This window comes from Pseudonaja textilis, chromosome 3 (genome assembly GCF_049901715.1).
Source record: "Pseudonaja textilis isolate UNSWEBS1 chromosome 3, rPseTex1.2, whole genome shotgun sequence".
Taxonomy (NCBI): Eukaryota; Metazoa; Chordata; class Lepidosauria; order Squamata; family Elapidae; genus Pseudonaja; species Pseudonaja textilis.
Genome location: NC_141992.1, coordinates 161064205 through 161087508, shown reverse-complemented (window position 1 = coordinate 161087508; position 23304 = coordinate 161064205). Strand labels below are relative to the sequence as shown.

The window sequence follows — 23304 nt, the reverse complement described above, 5'->3', positions numbered from 1 at the left end:
CTTACAATTTATATTGACTGTTTCCTAGTATGATTAGATTGCTGATTGTACCCTATGTCTATCATTGTACGTTGTATGTTATGATTCTTGATTCTTAACAAATGTACCTTTTCTTTATGTATACTGAGAGTATTTACACCAAGACAAATTCCTTGTGTGTCCAGTCATACTTGGCCAATAAAGTATTCTATTGATGCCCTTTTAAATCAATTTTATTCTTTAGGTTTTTTAAAAATGTTTTTCTTTTCTTTGAAATGGAAACCCACTCTTAAATTTGCACAGATTACTCATCTTAAAGAGGGAGACTAGGGTAAAGAGCAGCATAGAAGCAAAAGTACTCTTTGCTATGGGAGAGGCAAGTTCTTGAGCTGTGTGAACGCCTTAATTGTGTTTGCAGAATAAAGAACTTGGCTGTGCATTAAATACCTAGATTTCATATATCTTCTCTTCATCAAGTAGATAAAGACACTTTTGGCACTAAGGAATTCAATTCTTTCAGGAAGAGCTCCCCAGCACTATCCTTAAAAATCTGATAATGAAATGATAGAGTTAAGTATTTTTCAATTTTTGGCGTTTCAAATGAGATGTCAAATAGTAGATAATAGGGAAGTACCTTGCCTGTGATGGCTGAGAAACAATAATCAGTAAAGCGATTCCATACAGTTTCCTAAATATCCACATTATTTTGTTTTCTCCCTTTTAATAATCTTAATAATCATGGCAATAATTCACAAATGTACTTGTTATCTTTGTTGTCATAACATCCAATGTTAATGAAAGAAAGCTGCTGAGATAGTTTTTTATATAAGTTTTATTTTTTTGTTGACCTTATAGAGTCATTATTTGTCCTATGAATAACTGAAATTATGTAATGAATTTTCATATTTAGTAGAAAAAATTGTTAGTGATACCAGCAAAATAAACATGGGAAGTCACATTATTATTTTGAAAGGTTTGGTTTCACATGTACACATTATTATAGTGCTGGTGCTTATGAAAGGACAAGTATGTTTTACCAGACATCTAAATTTATGCTAAGGGATAAAATTTCCATTACAGATACAGGATTTTTGTTGGTTTGTTTCTTAACAGCATGCTTCCGTTTATTCCAGAGGTAATTTTAATAGAAACAAAAATCAGTGGTAAGGAAAATCAACCTGTTCCTAATATATAATCTGGAAAAAGGGATAATTTTAGCAATAATCTTGAGTATCTTCCTCTTTGGAAGCTGTGAAAGACACTTTGGAATGCTGTTAAAATAACCCTTTTCCCAAATTATATATTAGGAACAGGCTGCTTTTCCTTATTGCTGATTTATGTTCTACTATAAGCAGTTCTTGACCTACAATCATTTGTTCACTGATTGTTCAAAATTTTGATATACTGAACAAATGGTGGTTACGATCAGTCCTAGGCGTTCAAGCCGCTCCAGTCGCAATCATGGTCACATGATTGTGACATGGACCCTTGGCATCAAGTTACACCTATGACTGGTTGCAGTGCTCCACAATCATGATTGCCGTTTGCAATGTTCCCTGCCAGTTTCCCCAGGAAATCAGTGAGAAACCAATTGTAATGGTATGTGAGAAAGACCTTGAAAGACGAGGCAAAGAAATACTGCTTAGGGAATGGTCAGCTAAGAGAACGCATACAGACTCAGAAGGGCCTTCTCTAGCTTCTCAGGCTGTAAAGGAGACAATGGGAAGTGTGTGCTTTCACATTTGCAAGTTTCTGTTATTGTAGATTTACAATAAAATAGAATGAACTTATCTGATTGTGTTTTCTCTCTGGTCTACTTGGCAAGGCTTATATTGACAGGGAAGATTGCAAATGGCTGAAATAACCCCCCCACAAAACACCTTACTCCGGCCTGTCTGTATTTGCACTGTGTAAGCCACTTACCTCTCCCCCCAAACACATTCTTATTCACCCATGTGCACTTTCTTGTGTTCTTCCCCACCCAGCAGCAGCCACTTACCTGCTGCTGGCCTGAGACCTGCAATTGCCTGCTGGCTTCCCCATTGACTTTGGTAAGGGAAGCTGCAGGAAGTTGCTTGCCTACTGACCATGGAATTCAGTTAATGATGACAACTGGGTTTCCCAGGATTGTCATTGCTAACCAATGTAGGTGTGCTTTATACAGAATTCTGACTCAGATTGCCATTATAAGTCAGGGACTGCAGGTAATATAAATATAATATAAATATTGCATTAATTTGATCATCTTCAAAATCAGAAATATTCCCAAATAATCCCAGTCTAAAAGGTAAGTATGAGTAATTTTCAATTTATGATGGAAATTGGGATCGGAATTGCTATCACTAAGCAACGGGGTTATAAACAGCAATGTTATGCCTCTGTGCTGTTCAACAGTTGCAATTTTGGCAGTCCTGGTTGTCATTGTTAAGCAAGGACCACACAAGTAGTTAAGTGTGAACCTCATGTGACTGAGTTCTAACTTCCTGCCAGCTTTCTGAGTGACTTTGCTTAAGGAAAGCTGGCAAGAAACATCAGAATTGGTGATCATATTGCCACAGGGACAATGCAATGACCGTGCATTCAGTGCCCTAATAATTTCGAACAGTTGCTGAATGAATGATCGTACCTTAGGATTACCTGTAATGGAAAGAAAAAATGGATGAGAAAGGCAAAGAAATTAAAGTAGTTACCTATCCAGAAAATTAGCTGGGATTGAAACTGCTTGTATGGGGGCAAAGTTTAATGAAAGACATCAGCATATGAACATTGCTTTTCTTTTTATCTACAAAAAAGACAAAGGATACTACAGAAAATGAGAACTGTATTGCTAGTGTCACATAGGCATTTCCTCTGAGAAGATTTACTGAAAAATATTAGGTGGTTTAGCTCTCCTGAAGGTTTAAAACTACTATTCACAAATGCTTTCAAGGGCATTTCTTGTCATACAAGACTCACATTTTTCTTGAGCTGCATTCTTTTTATGTTCCATATTTCTTTCCTTGGAAATGTATGTTATGTTTATGTTTTAATTAGAAAATATAGGCTATTGATATTTAACATATTTGTTTATACAGGAAATGTATGAAATAGCCAAAAAACTTTGCTCCTTCTGTGAAGGCCTCGTTCATGATGAACATCTTCAGCACCAAGGCTGGGCTGCTATAATGGCAAATTTGGAAGATTGCACATATTCGTATCAAAAACTGCTTTTCAAATTTGAAAATGCATATTCAAGTTACCTGCAATCCATAGATGATATTAAACTGAAACTTACACAGTAAGTTTTCCTTTAGACTCTTCAGTAAGAAGCTATTGCTATTGAAATCTATGTTTTTATGAGTTTGTTCATGTGGTTTTAATTTTGTACATTAATTCTGGTGCTTGGGCTTTAATACCAATTGAGAGGAAAGCAGTGAGTGATTGTAATTATGTTACTCAGTAATTCTGGAAATGTGACTATATGTTCGAATGCACTTGCTAAAAGATCAAATTCCTATGAATTCAATGAAATATAGTCCTTAGTGTATTACCCAAAAAACATATGACTGCAAATATGTTTGCAGTGGATTTCATTTGCTGGCTTATTATTTGTGTACTAATACTTAAATTGGAAAACATTCATGTGATCAGTTGCATAGTATTAAAGCATAATATAAAATAAGATAGCCTTTTTTCATAAGGAAAGGCCCTATACAGTTTAGTAGTTTTTTAGGGTTCATTATTTAATATGATATTGATGATGGATAATTGCAGACTACATTGTTTGAATATTTTGAAAGCTTATCTTCAGACACAATTTATAGTCAGACTTTTCATTCAAAATTTGGAGGAAAACTGTATTACTGTTCAATTAATGTTGCTATGTACATAACATTGAAAGCCATTTTGGTGCAGTGATTGCAGCATCAGTTTTGCCCTATTTTATGACTTTTCTTGCCCCAGTTGTTAAGTGAATCACTGCAGTTTTTAAATTAGTAACACAGTTATTAAATGATTCTGGCTTTCCCATTGACTTTGTCAGAAGTTTGCAGAAGGGAATTACACAACACTGGAACACTGCAACTGCCATAAAATATGAACTGGTTGCTAAACATCAGAATTTTGATCACATGACCATAGGAATCCTGAAGTGGTCATTAGTGTGAAAAACGGTCATAAGTCACTTTTTCAGTGCCATTGTAATTTCAAATGGTTGTAGGTCGAGAACTACCTGTATGAGTTGTAATCCGGCCTTATGCACAAATCCAGATGGATAATTTTGTGGCAGTCATTTTCTCTCAGCACTCATTTTCTCTTAGGAGGCAACAAAATCTTGCCAAGAAAATTGTGGGGACTTGTCTAGGCAGTCACCAGAAGTCAACAATGACTCAATGACAGATACACATAAAATATATAACATTTGATAAAATAGTGGAAATTAATTTTTAACTACCTGGTTTCCTAATTTAAATTTGGATAAACATTTCAGATTATTTGATAAACTCTTTTTAATGTATACATTATTTTTTTTTAGTTGTAGTGAAGGATAATTAAGTCAAAACACATTTAATATTTCATTGTCTGATAAAGCTTTTGGATAAACTTAGAAGAATTAAGATAACGTTGTAGTGAAAACACTGAAGAGCATATTTTCCATGCAATATGTCACATCTTTGTTTATTTATACTTAATAGCATTTGTTTATTTCCCCAAGCTTAGGGGCTGCTGTTTCTATTATGGCCAAGATCCCATTGCTGGAGTGCCTAACTAGACATAGTTACAGGGAGTGTTTGGAACGAATGGATTCTTCCACTGATCAGGGAGGAACAGAAAGCGAAGACACTGAAAATGAGAAGTCGGCTGAAGTTACGCTTTCTCCTGATACACTTAAAATGAACAAACAATTATTGATAGCATCATTTTGCAAGTCGGTGGAACATCCAACCTCAGATGATCCAGATTTTGAAAAAGTGAACGAAAATAGGGAAGCTAGTCAATATGCAGTCCAAGACAGAGATGTTTCAATGGAGCTTAACGAGAATGATCTGCCTTCTTTTAATGTTTCACTTTTAGACTGGATAAATGTTCAAGATAGACCTAATGATGTTGAGTCCTTGGTCAGGAAATGTTTTGATTCCATGAGCAGAGTAAGTTAATGTTTTTATAAATGTCATTGTGTTCTGTTTTATAACCCTTTGAATTATTGTTTTCTATCTTGCACAACTGTTCTTGAAAGTAATATACAGGATGTTAGATCTAAAGTGGCCTTTTCATGTTTGAAAATGGTAATTGCAGTTCAGCATACTGGTGGAAGAGGAAGATGCTTTTTCCCATGGTCTCTTTTCCCAGGCATTTTCTCCCAATAAAATTGTTTTGGGGTGCATAAGTTTTTAAATATTTATATGATATGCTACTTGCATAGGTTTTTCAGAAAATGTTAATATATACAATTATTTTAACAATTAGAGCAGTGTCAAACGTTCAAGGTAAGGATGGGAGTAATTTTATGTAGTAGTCCTTGACTTACAACCTTTCATTTAGTGACCATTTGAAATTACAATGGCACTGAAAAATGGGACTTATGACCATTTTTCACACTTGTGACCATTGCAGCATCTCTGTTGTCACATGATCAAAATCCAGATGCTTGGCAGCTGGCATGTATTTATGTATTTATCTGTATTTAACTGAAGCAAGAAAGGTTGTAAAATGGGGCAAAACTAAAAAAAAATTGCAAGCAATGAAAATTTTGGCTCAAATGTGGTCATAAGTCGAAGACTACCTATATTATATTGGTCACTTTATAGCCATAGATGAGAAAAAGTTCTCTGAAGGCTAATCAATGGTACTGTCAGATCTCTCCACTCTTCCACCAAGTTATTTTATTTTGTTTGCCTCTTAGTTGAGTTCCTTTATTTCCAATGTTGATAATAAAATATATATTTTTCTTAGTAGCCTGCTAAAAGGCTGATATTTTGAATTTCTATACTGGTTAAAAAATGTTGCTTCTGTACAGACATAACATGGCAGGGTGACAAAAATATTTCAAGTAAATAACTTATCGGAACTAGAAAATTGTCTAGGTCTCTCTGATTAATTGCATATCAGTCTATAATTTATTATCAATAATATGAAAAACAAAGCTGACTCCCCTAGATTTAGATTATTCATGTAGCAATTGACTTCATCTCATTTCCCATCCAAGCTTCAATCCACTGTCAACTTATATGATCAGTACACAGCACCAAAAAATATGGGTTTCCAAGCAAAGAAAATACAAATTTTGTAGGTTTGATCTTTGCATCCTTGGGAACAGCAGTGAGACATATCTTTCTCAGATTGGTGAAGTTCAAACATTTTAGTTTTAAAACTCGTAGCCCTATTCAGCATAATAGTTGGTAAAGATACTGTACAGTAACACATTTGTGATAGACAGCTGCATTTAATCTGTTTCTGAAATTTATATTTTGTCACATAGATGTAAGTTGATCTTAGCAATATATGTGCTACAATTGTGTGGCGTCTGACACTGATGTCTACAGGTATATTGGTAATAAACATCTGGTTCATTATTTGACATTAATTATGTCTTCCCATATACTTCTGTGTTTCAAATGTTTATTCCAGCTTTTCTCATAGACCACTATACATGTCATATAGGAATGCTAACCAGTGTATAATTCTAATGAATTCTATATCTGTTGTAAAAACAGTAACTATTTTTTTAGATTCCATGACCTATAAGTTCTCTAGAACTTTAAAAAAACCATATTTTCCCAAATGCGATTTTTGTTAATTTTTATTGGCTTGAGGAATTATTGTTCTCGTATTGATTCTAGTTACTTGACTATAATTTTTGCGAATGTTCAGTTGTTTGCTTAACATATAATATGATAGGATATAAATTAATATTAAGCAAAATTTAATTTTCCCTTCCCTTCCTTCCCTTGTTCCTTCCAGGGTGTAGGGAGATAAAACATTGAGACATTTTTCCTAACTGTATGGAATTATAAAATTAAACTTGTTTGAAACTGATCAAAACAGTTTCTGTTTTTTATCAATTACTGTGTTTAATGAAACCGGTATTTCTGGATGTTCTAAAGATCTTTTCACCCCTATTAAACTATCTTTTAAATAAAGGGCACTAAAAATTAAAAAAAATATGTATATGTATATAGGGAGACCAGATGGTGAACATCCCTAGAGTGTGACTGGCCCCAAATCATCGAGTTGGCTTGCAGCTCTCATTGTTGAGGAGGTTGCCCTTTATTTTTTAAAGGTGCATTCATGTATTTTTTTAATGGGCATCATGTCCTTCAAATGTACATGGAACACTGTTTATCCAGCCATTAGGAGGAATACCTTAATACCTTAAGTAGTTGTAAATTCTGTAGAATACTTAAGACAGGTTTTGCTCTGTAAGTGCCCCAAGAATATGTCTTGATAAGTGAATTCAACATGCTAAAATTATTATAAAAAATAACAAGAGCAGAATGTTCTTGCAATTGAACTGCATAAAGATATCCAGGACTAGTATAAAAATATAAATGATTTTGAGGTTGATCTATGCTGTACTTTAAATATTTTAAATATCTACTGGATTGAATTAATTTATGGATTAAGGGATGCTACTGTAAGTGGCAACTTCAAATTTCAGTCTGTTTCATTAGTAAATCATATCAATTACTGATGTGCTAATATGTGGACATGATGTAGATATTTGCTTTGAAGAAAAAAAATCAGAATTAGACACCGTTTAGAGGTTTTGCTTAGAAAGAAACCAGGATAGTATGATTTAAAAGAACTAATCTCTGTGGATACAGCAAGACTTAAATAGTTACTAAAGTTGCACTTTTAAGACAATTTCATAATATAAATCTCATTAAATCCAGATCTGCCATCTTGAAACTTTTATAGTAGCTTTCTCTATATGACACTTCCTGTGGGTTATCTTGTAGAAGCCATTTTCCAAAGTTTTATGGTGATCTAGTGGAAGAGGAGAGAACAAAAAGCTCTTCTGCTTAAGAAATGTAATTACATGAAGGTCACTGTTATGTGTTTCTTATTAAGAAAATCTAGTTTAAAATGTACAAGTTTCAGATTACATCACGACTGCATGTGTTTGGATACATATCTGTATTATGGTTGGTCCCACAATCAGCCAGATGTTTAGCCTGGATTTGGCATTTTTATCTACCTATCAAGTCCTTCCTAACAATTTGGAATAGGCCGATGTTGTTGCTTGATGGTATTAAAAGTATTGTTGAGGTTTGTAATAAACATATTGGAATGCAATTTGGCATCAACAAGTGTGAAACTATAGCCATAATGGCAAGAAAATTGTTGAAGCTGATGGAATACAGCTTAACAATGAAGATTTGATAAGAGCAGTGGCATTCAAAGAAGGCTACAAATATTTCAGGGATTTGGAAGCTTCCAATTTGTCATAAAATCAAATCAAAATACCTCTACTAAATATATTGTAGAATTATAAGACTGGAAGGGATCTTGGAGGTCGTCTAGTACAGCCCTCTGTTAAGGACTTATACCATCCTGGACAAATGGTTGTCTTGTAAATTTCCAACAACAAGAGCACCCACAACTCCCAGAGGCAAGCTGTTCTTACTGTCAGGAAATTCCTCTATATTTTAATCTCCCTCTAATGAGATCAGGTGCTACAGAGAATCAAATGATTAATACATGAATGGTCCCTAATATTTGATATGCAGCAGGAATAGTTGTCTGGACCCAGATAGAATTTGATAATTTGGATCGCAAAACAAGAAAACTAATGACGATGCACCATATTTTGCACCCCAAAAGTAGTACTGATTGGCTGTATTTAGCGAAGAGCTAAAATGGGTAGAGGGTTTGTACAGATTAAACAAACTGGAGAAAGAAAATATAGCCTGAATGACTACACTAAGAAAAGCCAAGAACCTTTGATAAAGATAGTCGATCAGGAAGAACTCTTGAAAATAATAAAGGTGAAGGCTGGATATAGAAAAGAAAACCAATTTGTTAATTGGAAGAAAAATCCAATCCATGATCAGTACTTCAAGGATGTAAAAGAAAAAGCTAATAAAATTAGTTAAGATCAGAAGTGTTCAGAAAGTGAAGGGTTTATTTTATGACTCACAACAAACTTTGCAAACTAATTTCATGAAGGCAAAAATTCAAATGTCACAACAGCCAATGTCACCTTTGTAGTAAAAAGGATGAACGATTGACCATTTTGATCAGTGGCTACCACAAAATTTCACAAACTGACTACAAGCAGCATCATGACCAAATTGCCAGAATTCATTGGAAACTTCCAGAGGTTTGGATTTGAATGTAGTTAAAACTACTGGACCGTCAAATTGAGAAGATTTTGGAAAATGATCAGGTTGAGATCTTAAGGGAAATTCAACTTACAAACGAACAGATACCTTGTACCTAACATGCCTAATATAATAGTTATTGTAAAGAAGAAAGTCTTCTTCATTAACATTGCTATTCTGGGTGATACTAGAATTGAGTAAAAACAATCGGAAAATTATGAAATAGCAGGACTTGTGGATAAAAGTTGAACACTTATGGAAAAAGAAATCTGTTGTTGTCCCAATCTTATAATCCTCAGAGTAATATCTAAAGGGCTTTGTCAATATCAGGAAATACTGAATTTTTTGGAGCTGAATACCCTAATTTTACAAAGGACTAATCTGCTTGGAACTGCCTATATTCTTAGACATTACCTTAAAAACTCTTGGATCCTTGGTTAGGACTTGAATTATTTAGTTTCCACCAGTGAAATTGGACTGCGAATCTAATTGTAGATTACCCATACATATTAATTTCTCCATAATTTCCTTTTCATAAAAAGCGATTAGTCATTAAATTTGTCTTTTTGTTTTTCAGCTTGATCCAAGAATTATTCAGCCTTTTTTGGCAGACTGTAGACAGACAATTGCCAAATTAGATAATCAGAACATGAAGGCTATTAAGGGACTGGAGGATAGGCTTTATGCTTTGGACCAGATGATAGCTAGCTGCAGCAGGCTCGTTAATGAACAAAAAGAACTTGCTCAGGTAAGTGGTAGTAGTTTTGAATAAGGCAAGATAGTCTTTTTATAATAATAGTATGTTCTGATAATTGTTCAATAAATTGGATTTGTTTAAACGTTTTATTTTAACAAAATATAAATTTGAAATTAAACTTTTTTTTTATCACAGATATGAATATCTTCCTAAACAGTATGAAATTCATTACCTCATTGTTTAGTGTAGGCACTGATTTGGGTGTGGATGTTTTAGTATAAATATATTTGCTGACCAATTCCCAGTGAGTCTTTGAAGGTATCACCAGAGGTTTTCAAGTCAGGCAATTTAATTTAATTTAATTTCTGTACATCTGATGTAATTCCACTTTTTTGTGTTATTTAGCATTGTTGTCATGACTGAAGTCAATGACCACTTATACTGAGATAATGCTCATCTGATGTACAAAATACATTTCCTATTATTTCTCTGAATTAGAGGTTTGTTTTATAGAAGCTGCTGAATTGAATTATCCAAAGAATCAGCCCTTATAGTCAAGCATAAGGAAATTACAATTCAAAAATTGGAAATAGTTTAATTCTAGAATATTATGAAATAGTTTGCCTCATATGTAAGAACTATCTCTTTCCCAAATGTAAAGAATTAAAATCTTAATTCTAAATGGAAGCATTTGGGGTGTGTTAAGATTTTTTTTTAATTTACTCCTATTATTCAGTACCATTGTGATGTATATGGTTTATTATTATTATTTTGTTTTAATTTTTAGTTTTTTCTGTGATTGATGCTTGGAGCCATAGGGAGTAGAGCACAATGGGAATACTAATAATAAATATTATGACTGAATAGACAATTAAATAGAGTTGCTATGCATAATGCATTAGCACAGGGCAGTTCCCATCCTTGGAGTTTTGTATCTTTTTTCTTTTAAATTCCCTCCCCTTCCCCACCTTTATTATTTTTATAAATAACTCAAGGCAGTGAACATAGGTTCAGCATGTCTACTTTGAAGATTTAATTTGGTTGTCTAGTAGGTGCATATATACAATTTGGATAACTACAAAAAGCCTTCAGATTAATTATGCTAAACCCTTCAGAGAAAGATCCATTTTAAATGCTTGCGTAGTCCTAATATATACCAGTTTATATAATCTCCCTTTTTCCTAGGTTAGACTGATTTTCAATCTTCTTCCAATCTGATATAGAGGCTGGGATCCCAAAAGCTAAACATCCCAAGTTTTAAAGGTTTTCCTTACTTATTTGCTTTTAAGAGTAGCTTTTCTGGGTCCCTCTTATACACACTGCTTTTTGTAGTTGTCCTTTTCAAAAGTCGTTCTCCTCACGTTGAGCTAAAGATATAGTAGCACATTTGTGCCTTCTCTTGCTCTAGAATCACTGGAGCACTTATTTAGTTCTTAATACAATGCATTTTAAAACCACAAAATAAACGGTACTGATTTAATTTACTAACATGCCAATTGAAAACAACAGGAAAATGAAGATTGAAACATCGGTCACAGGTGTTATCAGATAGTTTGATATTTTGTGTTATTATCACTGAATAAAATTGTACAGAAGAGTTAAAAAGTTCCAACAAAAATGCATACATATTTATAAAATCAATATGTTAAGAAAGTAGGTCAAGATAGCACCATAAATATAATAATAGAATACTAATGAAAAAACCTATTAATTAAAAACTCTTAAGTGTTTAAAACTAGTAGCAGAATTAATAATCTATGAATAAATAACTGAATTAGAAATAAAGACTTTTAGTATTTAGTAATTTATTCATAATGGTGAGAGAACTAACCAATATTATTGATTCTACTATTATTTCTGTATGTAAGTGAACTTAGATATAATTGAAACAAAAATAAGAAAATAAACAGAGGTAGTTTCTTACTGCAAAATTACATGTGTATATAACATCTTATTCAATATGGTCAGTAGGTGGCAATATATTATAAGAATTTTTTCACTTAGTTTCTAACATAATGCAACCTTGTTAAACCTAAATCACCTGCTGTGTTTTTATTGCTAATAAAGTCATTTGGGTCCTTTAGAATATTTTTATATGAAGGTATGAAACAATTATCTAGAACAGGGGTCTCCAACCCCCAGGCCATGGACTGGCATCTGTCTGCGGCACTCCAGGAACCAGTCTGGGCAAGCAAGCAAAGCCCCATCCAGCAAAGCCCCATCGAGCATGTGTGGGAATCCAGGCAGTGTGTGAAACCATGCCCCCAGTCCTGAAAAAAACCCTTCTGTTCTGAAACCATTTTAGTTATTAGTATGGATATGAATCAGTTGTCCATAGATGATACTGGTTTGCAAAAAAAAAAGTCTTCTGAAGTTATTAGGGATGAATTAACATAATTTTTATTTGGCAAAGAGAACAGAAAATGTTTCTATTCTTACATCAATTTATTTTATTAAGGGATTTTTGGCTAATCAGAAGAGAGCAGAGAACTTGAAAGATCCTTCTGTACTGCCTGACTTGTGCTTGAGCCATGCAAATCAACTGATGATCATGTTAACTAACCACAGGAAACTTTTAGATATTAAACAAAAATGTACTACTGCCAAACAAGAACTTGCAAATAATTTACAAGTCCGACTGAAGTAAGTGAAACTATGGAAGTAATTTATTTCACCCCATGTATTTTTTTTAATTGTATGTATACTACTAATACAATTATTGTTTAGAAATTATGTCCCAAATCAATCTTTCTTTCTTTCTTTCTTTCTTTCTTTCTTTCTTTCTTTCTTTCTTTCTTTCTTTCTTTCTTTCTTTCTTTCTTTCTTTCTTTCTTTCTTTCTTTGAATGACTTGCTCAGAACTATATAATTATTATAATCAGGAGCCACCTGATTTGCCGTGTCCTTTCCACCAAGTTTGCAAACTTCCTTTGCAATTAAATGCGTATGATTTTGCTTTTTTATTGTAATACCAAGTTTTCAAGAGGTCCCTAGCACTAGTAAAATGTATCTCTGAATGTGTGTAGTTGCATTTTTTTCCAGCTTCAAATTAATATGGGGGAAATCTTGCATTTCCTGCGTATATAATAATAGAGGAAAGTACTATTAAAAATAAGTGAATAAGCAGAAAAAGCGAAGTATATAAAAGGAAGCAGACATGTTGACTTGATTGTTAGCAAATAAAAGTTACTGTGGAGAATCTTTTTCTCTTGAGACTCTCCACATGAATAAAGACTCTGGAAAGCCAGAATCTTTCCTTGGTGAATATTGGCTGTCTGTTGCAGGCACACTCTCATTTTGATTGCTTTTTGGGTCCTTGGCAACTAGTTCACCTTTTTGAGTGCTTGCAACTGCAATTTGTGATGTATTTTTACCAGCTTCCAGCAAAAGATCTCCATTCAGAAGGATAGATTTGTACTTATGAGTGTGGCATCCAGTTGACAACTGCTGCAAAATATGGCATAAAATTTGATCTGGCACATGAATGCTTTGATTCATGATCATATCAACTTATGACTGGAAATCTGGTCCCAATTGCAACCATAAATTGAAGACTATCTGTATAATAGTTTATTTGAACAATTGGCCTTTTGTTGTTTGTATATAAAGATATGAAACAATTATTTAGAACAGACAACAAAGTATTGTGGTTGATGAATCATTAGAAATTTGAATGGTATGGATTTGAATAGCTATCCATGGAGTGCAGTTACATTCTTAGGTTAGTTTGTTTGCTTATATTTTAATTGCATTTTAATTGTGTAATCTAGGAGTCCCAGATCCCTGGTCCTGCCACTGGTCTGTGGCATGCCAGAAACCGGGCTTTGCAAACAAGCAAAGCCCCATCCATGAGATGGAGGCATCATGAGAAACCAAGCCCCTCCGGTCCACAGAAAATTTTCTCTCTAGGGAACCAGTCCCTGGTGCCCAAAAGGTTGGGCTGCTGATGTAACTTATCTGAAATATTCTGTGACTGAGCGGTTTATAAAGCTTTCAAATCATAAATAAGCAAATACCTGGTTGGCAATCATTAAAAGAGCCAGTTCTTTGAATGGCTCCAGGGTGGTCAGTATTTCTGAGTCCAATTTGCTTCACAGATTTGTTGTTGTGGAAAAAAATAGATTTGGAATATGAAACTGTCTTCACGAGTCCCTTGCGAAAAGGTAAGATATATATTTAACAAATAGCTATTCAGTAGAGGATTTTTCTTTTAAACACCAGTCCATATCTCACTGTACACATGTTGTACTCTGACAATAAAGGTAATAATAATAATCAAATTCACCTATTTTCACCTGTCCTATAGGTGGTGCTGCTTTGTTATGCTTCATGCTGACCAAGATGGAGAAAAACTACAAGCATTGCTTCGCCTTGTAACAGAGCTGCTAGAAAGAGTGAAAATTGTAGAAAAGCTCAGTAATGTCCCTCAGATGTATTGTTTGGCAGTTGTTGAAGTTGTAAGAAGAAAAATGTTTGTGAAACACTACAGAGAGGTAAGTAACTTGAGTAGATAATATAAACCTAAAATATTTTATAAATTTGTGCCTTAATATCTTTTGCCTTATAGAGAAAATGTGTTTGTACATTTGTGTTTAATTAATTTTTTTGTTTTACAGTGGGCTGGTGCATTAATAAAAGATGGTAAACATCTTTATGATGCAGAAAAGGCCAAAAGGGAATCTTTTGGAAAATTATTTAGTAAGTGTTGTAATTTTTTCTCTGTTCTCAAGTTACAATGGCACAAACAACATCATAAAATTAGAAGAAATGTGTATCTTGAATAAATTAGTGTTGATTTTTATATTATGCCCAACTATGTGCAGCATAATTATAAAATATGATGATTTTTGAAAGGTTTGACGCTGTCAGGGTAGGAATTAGTAGGATCCTGCCAGACAGAACCATTATGTCAACTTTGAACAGATGCAAGGTTGGAAAAGATTGAGCAAGACTCCATTGACATGGAACAGGACAGGAAAAAAAACTAGAATTTAAAGACCTGGATGATGGTCTGTTGACAATAGACCCTGGACACAAACATACATACACCTCCATTATTATGTTTGAAAGTAACAGATCTTTTAAATATGTATTTTTTCTGGTCTGAATATTATGCTGAATCAATTAAGCTCTGCTTTTTAACAGCAGTGTTCCTGAAGAGCAAAGAATATTCTGTTTGATGTGAATTCTAACAGTTTTATTGAATCAATGTGTCATGACTCACCCAAACTAAATGTAATTTATAAGTCACAATTATTCATATGCCTGGCCTCAGTCATGCAGTCACATTTTTGACAAAAGGTGTGAGTGTGTTTGCATGTGAGAGAAAAAAGGTAAAGAGCAGACATTTCTCTTCATCATCTTACTATCCTGTGCAGTTTTGTCCTTGGCGCTTTTCTTCTAATTTACTTCTTATATCAGGACTGTGCTAGAAAATGAAGAAACTGAGATCATGAATCCTATTAAAGGTGTGTGATCCATTAAGAAAGAGAATACTGAAAGTGAACAAGAGAGGGCTATACCATATTTCTCATATAATAAGGCCGAGTCTTATTTTTTTTTTTTTTTTTTGAGCCCAGAAAAAATGGCTTGGCCGTCTTTTCGGGGGTGACTTAATTCCCCCCCCCCCTTGCATCTACGGGCAGGCAGGCAGCGATGGCTTGGATGTTGACCTCGGCGTTGGTGGGGCACTTTGTATTAGGGTCAACGCAGGCAGCACCATATCCGGGTGTGCAACAAAAGTACTTCCTAACAGCAAGCCCCCCTGCCATTTCCCCCCCATTTCTCATGTTTTAATATAGGCCTTAATTTGGGGGGAGGGGCTTAATTTTATTTCATGCCTATAAAACATGTTGGGACTTCCTATTGGGGAAGGCCGTATTGTTGGAGAAACAGGGTAGAAATGTGCTAGTGAGAATAATAATGAGAATACAAATACCAATGAATGTTGTTTACAAGGTGTCATAAAAATGCACAGAATGTGGGGACAAAAACAACCACAAGTTTTAATGCAGGAGGGCAAGTATGGCTGATGACTGGAATAGAAGGATTGAAGAATATAAAGAAACTTATTCAAAAAGAAATTAGGTAAAGGGGAAGAAGGGCATTTTTTTTTTTAAAAAAAGCACACATCTGGGAAGCCAGAAATATGAGGATGAAGATTTGGAAAGTGAGATTAAAAAAAACCCATTGATATTATAAGGATATGCATATCAGGCAGATCTGAATAATTTGAGAACTTTTTAGGGAGGAGCAATATAATAATGATGGTGAACCTCAGCTACCTAGATACCCTTTGAAAAGCCAACTTGACTAAGACTCCCATTTCTTCTGTGGTCTTATTATTTTATTTTCCAAAACATTGATGAAGAGATGATGGGATTACCTGGTCTAGATCTGAACCTAAACAATAAGAAAGAACTGATGGGAGAAAGAAAAGCTGCTTTATTTTATAATTCTGTGATTTGGTTGCACAGTTTGTTTTATTTCTCTTGCACATTATTTTAGTGCTGTAGTAAAATTATGGTAGTGTGTAGTGAATCAGGTAGATAACTAGAATTGTGATTAGAACTAAGACCAGAATGTAGCTTTTTAACTAAGCAGGCATTTGTTAAATGCTTTACTTTTTTCTTTCTTCAGATATTTTGATATTTTGAAATGGAAGAACGTAATACTCATGGGATGAGTGTGATAAATTGAAAATATGTTTTGTTTTAATCCTGAAACAAACTATTGTGACTTAGAAATTTGCTCAAATTGAAACCAGGAACATTTTGGTTGTTCCAGGTTTTGGCCAAGACAAATTCCAGAGGAGTCTCACAGGGCAATTAGGGTAATGGCCCTAACCTTTAGTGGACCAGGGACCGGTTATGTGAAGAGAGGCTTTTTCCATGGATTGGAAAGGATGTGCTGCCTGCATCCCCAGATGGACTTTTGCTTGTTTGCGCAGCCCAGTTTCTGGCATGCCGTGGACTGACGCTGGTCCATAGTTTGTGGGTTGGGGATCCCTGGATTAGGGCAAGGCTGGTGTACCTCATCTCTCTTCCACATGGCCTGTGTACTGATCTGCCCACAAATTTTCCCAGTGCCTTTTTTTCTCTATCTACCTTTAATTATCACTACCCTTTAAATATCATATATCAAGTAGGAGGATGGGTAGGAAGTCTGGTTGTATCTATTATATTTGAATGAAAGGTCAGTGGCCTCATCACCCCAATCTTCCTGGTGCTTTCTTTTCTTCACCTCCCTTGGCAATCTCATGCCACTGTCCTTGAATTCAACTATAGCATATCCACCTCCCCTGCTTGCCATTTCTTATGTCTTTATGCTGTCCTTTTCCTATTTCCCATTAGCCAAGATCACCCTAGCTTTTTCCTTTCTCTTCCCATCCCAAAACACTTCTGCCCAAAATGTGTGTTTCAGTTCTAGGCCCAAGCAAAATATCTCTAATCAAAATGTTTTTTTTTTAATGGAAGGAAGGAGATCTCTTGGTTGATAGACAAATATTAGTGCTGTGTAAAGCATTACAAGGGAACACTTCATAAAGTGCTGAGGCATAAAGAAAACATCTCTTAAAGTATTAAAGCAGCCATGTTTACAAGTCTTGGGATAGCTGATTAGATGGCTTTCCTACTTGTTTGCATGTGTGTGTCTGTGCCCAGCCACTTCATTTACCTTGCAATAACACCTGCACTGTCATTCTGACAAAGCTTTGACAAACAACTACACCAAAGGTTTAATACTTTAATTAATGCTTTAATACATAAAAGGAGGATATTTCCTTTATACTGTTAATAAAATATCTCTTCTGCCAGCTTTATTATACAAATATTCATATACTTTTGTATTGAAAATATTTTGATCTTTCTGCTTCCTTTTGAGGCCTTCACACTTTTTCTTGGAAAGTTGTTCAATTTCAGTCTTGAAATTTGATCAGAGTGAATACTTACTTTCCCTAGAAATAGACGATAAAATATTCTTTCAAATTAACAGATTGTCTTACATGTGAATAAAACAAGCAACCTTTATTCCTTTCAACAGGGAAATCTTTCTTAAGAAATCGTTTGTTCAGGGGCCTTGATGCCTGGCCACCATCCTTTTGTGTGAGTATTTTATCTTTTTTTTTTAATGAAGAAAGCTAAACGAAGATTTTTTTTTCTAAGAGTGTTAAATAAATAGCCTCCTAGAAAAAAGTCTATAAATACATATAGTATTGGCAAATTTTAAGTAAGAAATATATAGGCTTTTTATGCAATAATCTGTTCGTTGCATTTCTTATTTTAATAATATAGATTGCTGTAAAATATTTTAAAATATTAATTGGTGTTATGTTCATTTGTATACGGCTTTAATAACTATAAACAGCTAATTCATATTTATTATAGTTTTAACTAATTTTCCACAGTAAGTAAGGAAATATTGTTCTGTGAAAACTGAATAGAGAATAAAACTTGATTCTTACTTTTTAAAATAGGTGATTAGCATTTACATGGTGATCACATGATGAGAGGCAGAACTAATAACTTAAATAACTGAGCTTAAACAAATACCACAGAAAAGGGATAAGGAATAAGATGTCAGCTTGGAAGCCATTTTTCTTTGACGCTTTTGGGTTGCCACATTCAGTGCCTGGGAATTTGGGAAAGGGATTTCAAGGAGCGGTGGAAGATTAGCCAAAACAACATTCCTTTCTCAGAAAGTAAGGACATGTTACCCTGCAACTGGAGGGGAGTGACTGGGGGTAGTCTCCAGTTGGAACGAAGTAATTACTGGACAGTGTGATGGATGATTGGGTGCAGGGGTTGAATTTTTGGTTTTCTTTGGGCTAGGGAAAACCTGGAATTCTCAGATTCAGGTTTTCCCCAGATATGCCAGTATGACATCTCTAATAAAATGGAAGATGTCTAATAATCTCTAATAATCTTTGGGAAGCTGAGTCTTTTTCTTTGGAGGTTGTTACTTGGAACCCTGACAAAATAATTGTTCCTCTCACCCTTTTCCCTTGCTGGCAGAACGTAAACAGGGACATTTTAAAATCTCCTTGTTAGGATAGCTGTTTGGGTACTCTTACAGAATTTAGAGCTGTATTACTTATTTTTACTGAGCTATCTACAGTAATTTAAATATATCTTAAGAGTATACAGTATAAGGTCAGATTTATTTTCCTTTGATGTGGATTATTTTGAATTATACTGTATTCATCAGTAAAGAACTGTACTGTGATTCAGTTATATAATCAATCATCGCATTTTATAATTGCAACAGGTTTAATAGTGACATATCTGACAGTGCTTTCTACATTTTGAGTAACATTTAATATAATGTAAAATTGTAACTTCATGAATGCCTCATATTAGCTCTGGTAGTTCCTCCAATCCTCCAGAGTACATTGGAGTATTGAGGAGAGAATTATTTTCAGGTGGAATGATGCCTATTCATGACTATCAGAATGGAATTATTGATAAAAATCCTTTTAAAAAAAAGATCTTTCATATTAAAACTCTCTGTTAGAACAACATATAAATGCAGCTATTAAGCAGCTGTTTATATATTTTATGTATCTGAATGATTCCCTATTTTAATTATATATGCATTTCTTTTTTATTTACAGACTCGAAAACCTCGCAGATTTGATGGTGAACTTCCTGATATTTCATTATCTGATTTGCAGTTTCTTCAGTCCTTTTGTCCTTCAGAAGTACAACCATTACTCAGGTAGGTATTATTTTAATTAGCTGAAATAAAGAGCTTCTGCCAATAGATAGCCATTAAGAAATACAACTGCAGATAATTATAGGAAAACATTCTTTTTCCCCTCCTTTTCTGGTTCATGAATATGCAGCTAACTAAAAAGATAGATTTCAGCGCACTCTTATAAATGTTAAAAAGACTATTTAGTATATTTATAATGAAATTAAAACATCTGCATATCAGATTTGTGAGTTGGGACTAATTTCAAAAGAGAAAAAAATCCATGTCAGAAATTCTGGGCAATAAACATAAGAGAGAAACATTCCTGTGTTCTTCTGTTATTTATATAGGCTTATATCCTACAACCATTTACATGTGGGTTAAATATTTCACCCAGAGTCTTTAAGTGGACAGCCACAGTAAATTTAATTAAATTCATAAATATTTTAGAAGTCTTTTTTAAATTAACATTTAAAGAATACTACTCCTTTTGGACTAAGTTCAGATTCTTTCCTGATTAACTTACCAAAAGGTATTTTCAAAGTATAAATAGTGAAATAGGATAGTTTGCTTGCTGAAGTTCTCCATCATTTTATCATACAGTCTCTTACATGGCCTGGTTTAACTAAGCTTGTAATTCAGGATTTAACAGTGGCATCAGAATGAATGGTAGGAGTCAAATAAGAAATGTTATCCTTAAATTGTAGTAAACAAGGCAATTAATTGTTCTCAAATGTGATTGTAATATAATTTATTATTTGATAGGTGTAATCAATTTATTTATTTATTTATTGTATTTTTAAGGGTTCCCATACTTTGTGATTTTGAACCTCTCCACCAGCATGTACTTGCTTTACATAACCTTGTCAAAGCAGCACAGAGTTTGGATGAAATGTCCCAGACCATTACGGATTTGCTGAATGAACAAAAGGTAGAACTGAGTTATATATGCCATTTTGTGAAAGAGCAAAATATCAGACTTCGCAATATTTAATTCTATGATAAAATCATTAAAGATTGGATTAAATCCAATGCATTGTTCAAAGGATACTCTATATTCCCTATTTTCTATTCCTTGTTCCCTTTATTGTTTCTATAAATAACTCAAAGCAGCAAATATACCTAATACTTTTTCCTTCTATTATTTTCTCCAAAACAACTACTGTGTGTGGTGAGTTGGGCTGAGAAAAAGCAACTGGCCCAAAATCACTCAGCTCACTTTCATGCCTAGGATGGGAATAGAAGTCACAGCCATTGGCTTCTGAATTCTTGACTGTCTGGCAAGTCCTGAAAAAAAGAAGATGTGGAAAATCAGGTTCAGGAGTCCATGTAAGCTCAGCACCATTCTTGATGGCTGGGGAATGTTCTTCTATAGATATCCTATGTTCATTCCATAGAGCCATGGGGATACAAATAGTCCTTGATTTGAAACTGTTGAATTAACGATGGTGAAAGTTAACAGCTGCCTCAGAAAAAGTGATGTATGACCTGTCCTCAAAGTTGTGAGCATCGCACCACCCTTGAGTCACATGGTCACAGCTCAGGCACTTGACAATAGGCTCACATTTACCAATGGTTGCAGCTTCCTGCAGTCATGTGATTGCAGTTTGCAGCCTTTCCAGACGGTTTCTGACAAGCAACATCAAGTGATTTAATAGTAATTTGTTTAATAACCACAGTAAAAATGAGCATAATATTGGGTTTGCTCACGTGGTGATTGCTTTACAATCACCCTAATTTATGATGGGAATTCCAGTCCTAGTTGTGGTTGTAAATCAAAGACGTAGCTATATGTATAAGAAAACTAGCATCTAGACTTTTTCTTTACATCTGTTTCCTATCGTATAATAAGTACTTTTGGGAATGTTGGTCTCTCCTGAACAGTGTCAATTGTATACTGGAAAATGTAATGTGGTGGAGAATTAACCAATGAAAGAATATAATACGACTGGTACTCACTTGCACACTGCTGCTCCACATAATGAAAATACAAATTTTGAAAGACCTTTTTAAAACCGGTACTGATAATTAATATTTCTTCCATTCAGAATTTAGAAGGGGAAAAGGGTGTTCAAAATGCTCTAGATTACTCAAGTAATACTTCATGGTAAATCATTAAATCTTTTTCTGGGATCACGTGGCTACTCTAACAGGCCTCCCACAATCATTCATGGGATTCTCAGTTCTATTTGTTCCAATAGAAGAAAAAGATTTAGAACAAGCTAAATTATTATTAAAGCAATCTGCCCTCCTTCATTTAGGCCAAAAGCATAATGGAATAAAATAACCTTTTTATCCCACTTATGGAAAAACTAGCCTCAGTCCAGCTGATTGTTGATTAAGATGTGAATTACTGTTGCTGGAAAATCCTGGTTCAAGTAGGGCCCTAATTGGTACACCAAATAGAAATATGTGAAATCCTCACCACAGTTTCTTCATGGTGTTTACAAAGGAGCTATAAGTCTCCCAACACCTTCAAATATTGTACCAACCCCTTCTGGGGAATACAGCCATTTCAGAATAAGTACTGTTATAGTTAGGATACCATAATGTGGGATACATAGAGTCTTAAATAATGGGGATTCAGATACATCCAGAGGACATTTGTTTAATTGTAGCCAAGCAGTTGTTTTTAGAGAAAGCACAATTCCATTTGTAATTTACGGCACTTTTAATTATTCAATTTTAGCCTTCCAGATGTTGTAGCACTCCCCATTAATGTTTGCATGCTAGACTTGATGTGCATTGGAATTTAATAAGATATGGATGTCATATTAACATTCCAGTTTAAAATGTTAGAACAATTTCCAGAACAATTTTATTACATTATTTAAAGCAATTAAAGTATACTAGTAAATTCAAGTGAGCCTACATTAACATAAAATGTAAAATTTTCAGGATGATGAGATGCCTTGGAAAAGTTTGCCCCAGCAGTCTTAAACTCTTTCAGGGATTCTTGTACTCCTGTTTCTATTTTTAAGAAGAAAACTCTTTCCTAGTCATTTCCAAATTGTGAATTAGAAAACATCAGACCATCCTCTGGTTTTTATTCAAAATCAGATTTTAACTACAAATTTAGAAATGCACAGCAGCCTAGGGTTTTATTAGAACTGGCATATGGATAGATGTAGTTAGCTTTATTTATTTATTTGTGCAATTTCTGTAGCTACCCATCTCAATCAATGACTGAGAAACTTTCACTTCAAAATCTATATTACAATTAAAACAATAAAAGCATTTTAAAACAATAAAAGAAAAATAAAAAACATCCAATAAACAAATATATACAGTGACCAAGATACTTGACCAGTTAACAATAAAGCCAGGAAATGGGTGATGCATTTAGTACCCCAGGCCTGTGCCATATTAAAAGGAAATACTGTGTCTGAACTGATTTTTTTCCTTCTATGCTGCCAGTGTCTTATATAATCAGTCCAAATAATTAGAAATAGCAATTATATACTGCTTCACAGTGCTTTTACAGCCTACTCTAAGCTACAGAGTCAGCATATTGATCTCAACAGTCTGGATCCTCATCTCTTATTTGTTTATTTGGGGTCTTCTATTAAACATGGTGGCAACTCTAAAAAGACCATAGAAATGTTTTGCTGGACCTGTTAACTCCCAATAAATCCTT

General features: G+C 34.1%; 1 protein-coding gene across 2 annotated transcripts in view; it reads left to right on the top strand.

Moving 5' to 3' along the window:
* Positions 1 to 23304, top strand: part of RB1CC1 (RB1 inducible coiled-coil 1) — a 58804-nt gene that overhangs the window by 14412 nt on the left and 21088 nt on the right. For both annotated transcript variants that reach the window (XM_026699204.2, XM_026699200.2), the window contains exons 6-14: positions 3054 to 3256; positions 4673 to 5105; positions 9859 to 10029; positions 12437 to 12621; positions 14284 to 14470; positions 14594 to 14675; positions 18018 to 18079; positions 19588 to 19691; positions 20472 to 20598. In XM_026699204.2, the coding sequence (XP_026554989.1) occupies positions 3054 to 3256; positions 4673 to 5105; positions 9859 to 10029; positions 12437 to 12621; positions 14284 to 14470; positions 14594 to 14675; positions 18018 to 18079; positions 19588 to 19691; positions 20472 to 20598 (1554 nt within the window). The remainder of the gene's footprint in view (positions 1 to 3053; positions 3257 to 4672; positions 5106 to 9858; positions 10030 to 12436; positions 12622 to 14283; positions 14471 to 14593; positions 14676 to 18017; positions 18080 to 19587; positions 19692 to 20471; positions 20599 to 23304) is intronic.